This window comes from Littorina saxatilis, linkage group LG9, assembly GCF_037325665.1.
Source record: "Littorina saxatilis isolate snail1 linkage group LG9, US_GU_Lsax_2.0, whole genome shotgun sequence".
Lineage (NCBI taxonomy): Eukaryota > Metazoa > Mollusca > Gastropoda > Littorinimorpha > Littorinidae > Littorina > Littorina saxatilis.
The window spans coordinates 37,237,886-37,248,206 of NC_090253.1; the positions used below are offsets into that span (position 1 = coordinate 37,237,886).

Sequence of the window (10,321 nt, forward strand, 5' to 3'; positions counted from 1 at the left end):
CCCCCACGGTAATGGATCCCAGAACAAGAATGGTGGATGAGACGTGATTAACCATTCAGTCAATCGAATGCACTGAAATACGTCCGGCTCTCTCTAACCTTCGTTATTAAACAAGGAGAGAGAGACTGAGAGACTGAGAGACAGAGACAGACAGACAGACAGACAGACAAATAGAGACAGAGGGACGAACAGAGAAGTAAAAGGTTCACAGCATAATATCCATTCAACGATTTTTTTTCCTTTTTAACTTTTTCAATGTTAAACACATAAAAACTATATTTTTGGAATTTTGTTTCAAAAATACAGAAAGTGATTATTTTACGATTTTCTTTACTTTTAAGCTCATTTTCAATCAGACACAACAAAACTATATATTTTCGGATACAGGAGGCAATAAGAAATTTAATGTTATAACTTTTATGATTCAAATTCCGATTTTTAAAAAAATGGAATAAAAACAGGCAACGTTTGAATGAACATTTCAATAACGAATTTTTAAGGTACCGAGCTGAAATGCAATCCCGTAGTCCGGACCGAGTCAAAGATTATGTGACAACAATTTCCATAAAATTGATGAAAACATTTTGCCGTGACAGCTTCAACTTCAACTTTTGCAAACGGGTAAATATGACGTCCTCAAATAGCGGGGAAAAAACGTCACAAGAAAAATTCCATCAAAAATGTGTAGGCCTACTTCGATTTTCATACAAATCCGTTTGTTAGTTTTTGAAATATGCTCTGCACAGACAGACCGACAGACACACAGACAGACACACAGACACACATACCCAGGAAGACAAACCTCACCACTCGCCCACGTTAAATCATTCAATGTTATTGACTGAATGTAAAATGATAAAGCTGTGTACAAAATTAGCTAGCTCGGGCTCGGACTTGGTGCGACCGATGTCCGGTCGGACTGTTGGTATTTTTAACACAAGGTCATTCAAGTAAGGTAAGAAAATCCTTGCCATGTGCCCCGAAATAAGGTAGGCTATTATAATGTAATGCATGGCCAACTGAATCTGCGCGATTTGGCTACAACGGAACCCTCCTCTTAAGACCCCCTGGCCACTCTCCCCAAATGTCAGACTTCCTCCATTTTTAAGACCCTGTTTTCTGAGACTTTCTGTTCTTAGCGAACAACCACCTCATGTCCCAAATAGATTCTTATTCTGGGGACAAAAATAGAAATGTAGCATAGCATAGCATAGACTTTCTGTTAATAACCTCTGTAAATTTACCCCCGTTTCCAGACTCCCTCCTTTTTAAGACCTGATTTTCTAAGATGTTTGGCTCGGAGGTCTTAAAAGGGGGTTCCACTGTTGTAAGAAAATATCTAACAAAGCTTCCCGGCTGTGGAATAGGCGGGGGAGGGGGGGCTTAACGTCCTCACATGGGAATTTCCTATTGGGAATATGTATGTGGTGATATGCTGTGGCCTTTTTGCCGAAGCTTATAAAGGATATAGAATCTAACCTTTCGCTGCCGCGCCAAGGTTGTCCAGTAGTTGTGCGTATTACAGCCGGTAAACAAAACTGGCCTGTCACCAAACCGGAACTGATACTGTATAACAAGTATATAGGCTATGCTATGTAAGCGGGAAAGGATTTTCCCGGCTAAACACTGAATTAGCTTCAGGGTCAGGCAGTTGAAATGGTAAGTCAAGTTGTGTTCAGCAACCTCACGGTAGATATTTGTATACTATTATCGAGAATGACTGTGCAACTCGATCTGTGTGTGAGTGTGTGTGTGTGTGTGTGTGTGTGTGTCTCTCTCTCTCTCTCTCTCTCTCTCTCTCTCTCTCTCTCTCTCTCTCTCTCTCTGTCTGTCTGTCTGTCTCTCTCTCTCCTGATATAATTAAAATGCAAGTCTGTGAAACATCAAACATGCTGTTTCTCTTGCAAAACCTACTACTATTTTGCAACTGATAATATATCTACAGTACAGTATGATTCTATTGAAACATGATTATACATAATGCACTGAGGAAATTGTTTAACAAACACATTATTCTTTGTTATAATCTTATAATACTTCCATCATTGCTTGAGAATCATAATGCATCTTGAAATATCTGTGTGTGTTTGTGATGGTCTGGAGTACGTCAGATGTTTTGTTTGTACGGTATATGTCTTTTTTAATCAAACGTTCTTTGACTCAGTGCAGACTATGGGATTGGATTTCGATTCGGAGTCTTAACACTTAATTACTTAGTTTGTTCATTAAAATTTGGATGAAAATTGAGTTTTTGCGTACACATTTAAGAATGATTGCATCGTTTTCGTTATAATCTCCCGAATCCAAAAAAATATATGTAATGTTGTGTTCGACTTGAAAACCAAGCTCGAGCTTCAAGAAAAACCGTTTTGAATTATGCAAATTAGGTTTATCTGTGCTGCTCCAGGCACACAACTCAAATAACAGACTGGAGGAGGATGAACCCGACGGACTGTCTGTCGTCGTAGATGGCGTTCTGTTCCCAAAACATTTTCTAACCAACCGTACCATGAAGGAACAGCTCGACTGCATCCGGGCGCTGGAGATGCGTGAAGATGACGTCATTATCTGCGCTTTTCCGAAATCGGGTAAAGTTTGTTGTTGTTGTATTGTTGTTGGTTTAAATGAGAAGCATATATGATGAGGAAGAGTACTATAAAAAGATAAAAGAAACAAAGGAATTTAGAAAAAACTTACCTTTGTTGTCGTCGTCTATGCTTAGAGCGATTACGTCTCTCTGTTTATGAGAGGTTGTTGATTAAGTTTTTTTCTTTTGTCTGGGATTTCTTTTAATGTTTTGAAAGATAATATAGTAAACTAAGCCAAAAAAGTATTGCGACAAATTTCGCACCCAAATCAAACTATCAATTCCCTTTTCATTTCATTGAAACTTTCTATGCCAGTTAAGGCCGTTCATTTGACTATCTGGATCACCTTTAGGATAACAGATTTCTTTTACAGGGATCACGTGACCGCCGCTCAAATAAGAATACCCTCAAAAACGACCGGACAAAAACGGAAGGGATCATTGTAACAATCGACGAAAAATCACAATATGCAAATTTTGCAACTTTTACATACGAGAAGAAAGTCAAATCAATTATCTACCCAGAACATGTTGCTTTGCTTAGGTAGCTTAGGCCTACGTATTTTGTGTGCTATGCTATTCCTACTGATGCAGGTGTCGATCGCATGAGCTGTCAAAAACGGGAGATTTTGCTACAATTTTGAGGTGTATAATGAAAAAAGCGCTGTATTTCTGCAATGACTTGGTGGATTGCTATGAAGCTCTCATAATATCTTGCCTACATAACAGACGTACTTCTGATACGTGTCAGATGACAGATTCAGTGTACACTAATTTGTCAAGGTGGTTCAATGGTACAGGCACTCACTGGCTGTGGGAAGTGAGCTGCATGCTGCTGACAGGCAAGGCGGAGTACGAAACACGAGCAAAGGAGCAAGTGATGCTGGAAGCTGCTCAGATACAGGCTGTTGAGCAGATGACGTCACCCAGGGTGCTCAACACGCACGTGCCCGCCTCCATGCTCCCAAAGCAGGTCAAGGACAAACGGGTCAAGGTTATACACGTGTATCGCAATGTCAAGGACGTGTTCACTTCGCTGTACTTTCATTTCAAACAACATCCGAAGAGGGAGCATTTGACATTGGAGAGTCTATTCACGCAGTCTTACTTCTCCCCCAATAGTGAGTGAATTTGTTGTTGTTGCAAATGTTGTTGTTGGTGTTGTTGCAAATGTTGTTGTTGTTGTTATTGTAAATGTTGTTGTTATTGTAGTTGTTGTTGTTGTTGTTGTTATTGTAAATGTTGTTGTTATTGTAGTTGTTGTACTTAAGTACATGTCAGTTTTGTCGAAGGCATATGATGACACTGCTCCGTTCTCGAGCTGTCCCGTACAAACACTTGTGAGTGTGTGTGTGTGTGTGTGCGTTAGTGTGTGTGTGTGTGTGTGTGTGTGTGTGTGTGTGTGTGTGTGTGTATGTGTGTGTGTGTATGTGTGTGTGTGTGTTTGTGTGCGTTAGTGTAAGTGTGTGTGTGTGTGTGTGCGCGCGCGAGTGTGTGTGGGTGGGTGTGTCTGTCTGTCTATCTGCAGTCTGCCTATTTGTCGATCTTTCTGTATACTAGTCTGTGTTACATTGCCTGTCTGTCTGTCTGTTAGTTGTCTGTTCGTCTGTTTCTTTTCTCCCTTCCCTTTTCTCCTGCTAACGACGACGTGGCAATTTGTTAACCCATGCAGATTACAATGGAAACTATTTCGCATCCTTGAAGACAATGGACAGCTTTATAAAAGACAATCCGGATATCCCAGTATTCAACGTCTCCTTCGAGGACACAAAAAAGGTAAGACACTAATGAGATCGAATAAGCCTACAGGTAGAAATTGTTAACATTCCACCCAGTCTCAGGACAGTCTCGGACATGAGATCGATTTCCGGTCTGCCGGTGGACGGGCGCAGTGGCCTAGTGGATAAAACATCGGTCTCTTATGCGGAAGGTCGCGGGTTCGAATCCCGGCCGCGCCTGGTGGGTTAAGGGTGGAGATTGTTCCGATCTCCCAGGTCAAATTATGTTAAGACCTGTTTTTGCCCTATTCCCCTTCGTGTGTACACACACGCACAAGACCAAGTGCGCACGGAAAAAATCCATGTCAGAGTTCGGTCGGTTATAGAAACACGAAAATACCCAGCATGCTTCCTCCGATAGCCGCGTATTGCTTCCTGAATGGCGGGGTAAAAAAAAAAGGTAATACACGTAAAAACCAACTTGTGCAAAAACCACGAGTGAACGTGGGAGTTTCACCCCATGAACGAAGAAGAAGAGACTAAAAAGAAGTCTGCTGGTGTAGCGATATTGAGTTTCTCCTGGACCAGCTTTCTTATTCGGTCACAGCGCAGAATAAGATCCCCTTTTACAGAAGCAAGTTTTTCAAAGGGAGGCGAAGCAAGTAGCACGGCACCGACTGGCTTTATAACCTGTCATAGCAACGAAGAAACAACTCTGCTGTCAGGCTATGTTATGCAGTATGCGCTTAATATGATGCCTTTTTCTTCTGAAAATATGCTCATCGGAGTTCACGATTTGTTGCGGCAATGATCGCTGGCAACGTACGTGTTTTGACCGAGGACAGGTGGGTTTGTTTTGATGTCACGTGAGTTTTGGAATCCGCACTTGCTTAGCGATCAATCCCAGTCAGCGGCAAGCAATCGCCGGCAAATCGTGGCTCCGATGTGCATATTTTCAAGAAAGAAAAGGCTATGATTTCGAGCGCACAGTTCATAACAGACACATCAGAGTGAGTTGTTATACTCTGCCGCACCGCTTAACAATCCTGAAAGAGGTATATTCTGAACAATTCTTTAGAAAAAAAGGAGTTCTTTGATCTTTTCAATCAAGGGAAAGAAGCTTTTAAGAAAGAACTAAAAAAAACAAGACAAATTAAAATCTAGTCCTTTAAACAATAGGAAAAGAAAAGAATTAAAAACAAACCACCTAAGTTAGTTATTGAAACGTTTGTTTTGACGGGCGCACTGGCGTGGTGGTAAGACGTCGGCCTCCTAATCGGGAGGTCGTGAGTTCGAATCCCGGTCGCTGCCGCCTGGTGGGTTAAGAGTGGAGATTTTTCCGATCTCCCAGGTCAACTTATGTGCAGACCTGCTATAGTGACTTAACCCCCTTCGTGTTTACACGCAAGCACAAGACCAAGTGCGCACGGAAAAGATCCTGTAACCCATGTCAGAGTTCGGTGGGTTATAGAAACACGAAAATACCCAGCATGCCTCCCCCGAAATCGGCGTATGCTGCCTGCATGGCGGTGTAAAAACGGTCAAACACGTAAAAACCACTCGTGCTAAAAACATGAACGAAGAAGAAGAAGAAGAAGAAGAAGAAGAAGAAACGTTTGTTTCTAGACAAAACGGTATGAATAGCCTTTCTGGATTTTTGATTCTTGATTTTGGAGCGTTAGCAGTCTATCTGTTTGGTTTGGTTTTGATTTGATTTGACCTGCTATTCCTTTTTGTCAGAAAGATACAAAAATGTGTTCGTTTTGTGGCGAGCAGGACCCAGTGAACACAGTTAGTAGGCTCGGAGAGTTTCTTGGAGTAGAGGCATCCCCAGAACTGTGCGCAGACATCGCGCGGGCAACAAGCTTCAGCAACATGCAGCAGGCCGACACCAACAAACACCACCCGCAACACATGCCTCCAGTACGGATCTACCGCAAAGGTTTGTCAACAGCAACACCAACAAGGCGTCATAGAAATCACACAGACACCAACTACACAAGCAAGGGCTGGCACATCAGCACGCGCCCGCGCATAGGTACTCGCGCACACGGAGCACGCACGCACAAAAAGCAAACCAACCAACAAAAAGCAAACCAACCAACAAACCAACAAAAACAATCACACACAAAAACCAATTAGCACACAACTGAAATAACCCATATAAACCAAACAGCAAAAAGGAAAACAAACAAACAAACAAAACAAACAACAAACAAACCGACCGAAGACCAAAACCAGCAACCAATAAACAAAACCAAAACCCAAAGCACACAAAAAACAAGCACAAAAACAACAAACAACAAAAGCAACAACAACAACAACAACAAAACAGCGACAACAACAACACATACATACTGTCATGACAGTTTTACCACGAACAATTGTATTCAGTTACAGAACACAGGACAGAAAAGCATCAATAAGTTAATAAGTAGGCTAAATGTCGTAAAATGTACACCTGTTGTTTTGTGTCTCAGGCGAGGTGGGGGACTGGACAAACCACTTGACAGTAGCACAAAGTGAACGCCTGGACATGGACATGAAAAAGCTGAAGGGATGCAGTTTTTCTTTTACCTACACATTGTGAGCATCGGAATAACTAACAACGAGCATCGACGGAACTGATGCTGTGTATACATGTATAAATGAAAACATTATTAAACAAAAAAGTGAGAAAAGAAGGAAGGAAGGAAGGGAGGAAGGAAGGATGGAAGGGAGGAAGAAAACAAAATTATACTGTTGGACTCCACACTTTTTTCTCCTTTTATAATTGTACACCGTTACCTTGTGTGACAGGGGAGGCTACCGCTCCTTTCACAGCAGACTCTGCACCCGAGTTGTTGGCCTTTAAAAGTCAACACCGGTGTATTGTGGAATTCTGTTTGTGATGGGGTCTGGTGGTTTCCGATTGTCTGTATGTTCATGGAAACCTTCGGGTTTGCATAACAGTTTTTATAGGGCTAAGAAATTAGCCCTAACATTTTCAATCCTGTTTGATTGCACTTCGCTTCCCGAGGTGATCGTAGTGTTTCGGCACTCGGTTACATCTGGCGCTTGCGAGCAGGGATGGGACTCGGCATGATATGTTCAGGTAATGGCATAATATGACCACTTAACATTTTTGTGCTGTTCCCATTCTGCGAACTTGTGATGGACAGTGGTCCCCCGGTTCGGAACTTCGGGACAAAATTCATTCAGACGGGGGTGATTGTGACAGGGGAGGCTACCGCTCCTTTCACAGCCGACTCTGCACCCGAGTTGTTGGCCTTTAAAAGTCAACACCGGTGTATTGTGGAATTCTGTTTGTGATGGAGTCTGGTGGTTTCCGATTGTCTGTATGTTCATGGAAACCTTCGGGTTTGCATAACAGTTTTTATAGGGCGAAGAAATTAGCCCTAACATTTTCAATCCTGTTTGATTGCACTTCGCTTCCCGAGGTGATCGTAGTGTTTCGGCACTCGGTTACACTTGTGTAGAAAGATATGCAGATACGTTAATATACAGACACTGTTTGAACTGAATCTGATTGAACTTCATGTACCATGGGAGTAAGCATGCAGATAATCCCTTTTGAGGGTTTAATCCGCTTCTCGCGCATTGAAGGTTAACTCTGAAACAATTATTTTCCAGTTTTACTGTTTTGTAACCAGATACAGTACATGAGAGTGAGTCTTCCAACAGTGCAACGATGACATGAGCTGAAACAGTTAGTCAGTATATGCTTTACTGTGTTTTTACAGCTCGTTTCTACCCCAACCAGGACAGGTTTAAATCTATGAATTCACCTGGTAAATGTACGGCTTTCAACTTTTGTGACAATAGCAGCGTTAGAAAGCTTGAGAAAAAGAGTTTGTGCTTTCTTGTTTACTATGATTTCCATTATTTAATATTAAGATCTTTGATCCAGTAATCTTTACATGTGGATTTTGTTCGTTCACTTAATTAAATTCTAGTTACTTTAATAACTATTTCTGTGTTCACGGAAGCTAGCTGTTATGAAATAAAAGCAGGTCTTCGCAGAGAGAGAGAGAGAGAGAGAGAGAGAGAGAGAGAGAGAGAGAGAGAGAGAGAGAGAGACAGTAGAGGAAGACGGATTATAGTACTTGTGGAAGTCCAATGTTATTGTTGTTTGCAATGAATGATTGTTAACGTGGAGAAATGTGCTGTCTATTTGCGAGAAAAGGTCACACGTTAGTGGATAGAAGTAATAAAATCCTCTTCCATGCATCACTCACCTTTTAGTAAGGCGTTCATTTTCAGTTTATATCAAACGCTTAAGGACAGTCTAAGCAAACAACAGCACGAAACTGAATATTGGCTAGCCACTCATTGGTGATGCTTTGACATATATATATGTTCATGTTTCAGTACTTATTATGGAAGTAGCTTTTTCGAAACGATCACCCATTCCATCACATGTACTAAATTGTTTCAGGCGATTGACTGCAAAGCAAATATCCAATAATTATTATCATTGGTTGCAATGTTCTTTCAACACGTAGCCTATTTGTTTTGAAGGACACACGCACACCATCATTTACAATCTCTAGACCATTCAATGTTGTCAGATTAGTGGAAATAACTTCATTAGGTGCTGCGGTGAAGGTATCTTATCTACCGTGTAAACCATCTTGTGAATCTCCACACATCCGTATACAGACTTATACATGCGTAAAGCTATCATCCTTCTGAAACACATACCCAACATCACCGACTTTGCTGTTTCCAGTCCAGAGTGTACATTTGTCACTAAATCAATATTGCAGACCGACACTGAAGCCAGCTCGTACAAAATAAATCCAGCACAACATTTCCGCCTTACTCACGAAGCAGCCCGGCAACAGTACTGATTTTTGCAGTGCCCACGAACAATTATTGGCTGCTACCCCATTTAAAAGCAGGCACAGATCTGTCGTGGTTGACATTATTGTTTTACACGTAAACGATGGTTTCTTTTACCAGCACACATTTTTCATAGCTTAAAAAACACGCTGATTCTCGTGAAAACAGTTCGGGTCACCATTTTAGATTTAGCCAGGCAGAGACAGAGACGATTCCTCCAATTGAACACATAGGCCTACCTTCTTCTTCTTCTTCTTCTGCGTTCGTGGGCTCAAACTCCCACGTACACTCGTGTTTTTTGCACGAGTGGAATTTTACGTGTATGACCGTTTTTTACCCCGCCATTTAGGCAGCCATACGCCGTTTTCGGAGGAAGCATGCTGGGTATTTTCGTGTTTCTATAACCCACCGAACTCTGACAGGATCTTTTTCGTGCGCACTTGGTCTTGTGCTTGCGTATACACACGCGGGGGGGGGGGGGGGGGGGGGGGGGGTGGTTCGGACACCGAGGAGAGTCTGCACACAAAGTTGACTCTGAGAAATAAATCTCTCGCCGAACGTGGAGACGAACTCACGCTGACAGCGGCCAACTGGATGCAAATCCAGCGCGCTACCGACTGAGCTACATCCCCGCCCAGAACACATACCAAAAAGCAACCCTTCAATTGCTTGTTGTGGTGAGCTGGATTTTTGTAATGAATAATTTGTGTGTGCAAATGGTGGCATTTAAAAAATTCCTTAATTGAAAAAACCATTGTGCACAGACGGCACCCAATTCGGTGGGTGACAAAATGGAGGGATGGTCTCATCCTATGTAAAAGCCTGACCAGATCCGAGACAGTGACCTGAACTGAATACAGGAGGAAGAGTGTGTCTTTATTCTTTTGTGCTTTGTTTAGTTTGGAAATGCTTATTGTGTTTCCGATGAAAGATCAATCAATCAATCAACCAATCAATCAATTAATTAATTAATCAATCAATTTGAAAAAAACACCTTTATTAAATGTTAAGTGATCTTGAATGTACATAAGATGAAAGACATAAGATAATATATTGTCCATTCAATATAAGCAATGCACGCAAGAGTGTGGCTTGTCTAATTGTAAACAAACAAAACATCTGACGTACTCCAGACCATCACACACACGCACACACACACACACACACACAC

The 10,321-nt window shown here is 41.8% G+C and overlaps 1 protein-coding gene across 1 annotated transcript; it reads left to right on the forward strand.

The window, feature by feature from the left end:
* Nucleotides 1-1,912: 1,912 nt before the first annotated feature.
* On the forward strand, nucleotides 1,913-8,476 carry LOC138975961 (sulfotransferase 1E1-like). The gene is made up of 5 exons (XM_070348734.1): nucleotides 1,913-2,588; nucleotides 3,388-3,708; nucleotides 4,260-4,363; nucleotides 6,082-6,247; nucleotides 6,786-8,476. The coding sequence occupies exons 1-5, from the start codon at nucleotides 2,510-2,512 to the stop codon at nucleotides 6,893-6,895; spliced, it is 780 nt and encodes a 259-aa protein (XP_070204835.1). The 5' UTR covers nucleotides 1,913-2,509; the 3' UTR covers nucleotides 6,896-8,476.
* The last annotated feature ends 1,845 nt before the right edge of the window (nucleotides 8,477-10,321 follow it).

Excerpts from the sequence above, each read along its gene's own strand:
- LOC138975961 (XM_070348734.1), top strand. The coding sequence starts at position 2,510 with ATGAAGGAACAGCTCGACTGCATCCGGGCGCTGGAGATGCGTGAAGAT. Across the intron at positions 2,589-3,387 it reads CTGCGCTTTTCCGAAATCGG|GCACTCACTGGCTGTGGGAA; the intron begins GTAAAGTTTGTT and ends TCAATGGTACAG. Across the intron at positions 3,709-4,259 it reads GTCTTACTTCTCCCCCAATA|ATTACAATGGAAACTATTTC; the intron begins GTGAGTGAATTT and ends TAACCCATGCAG.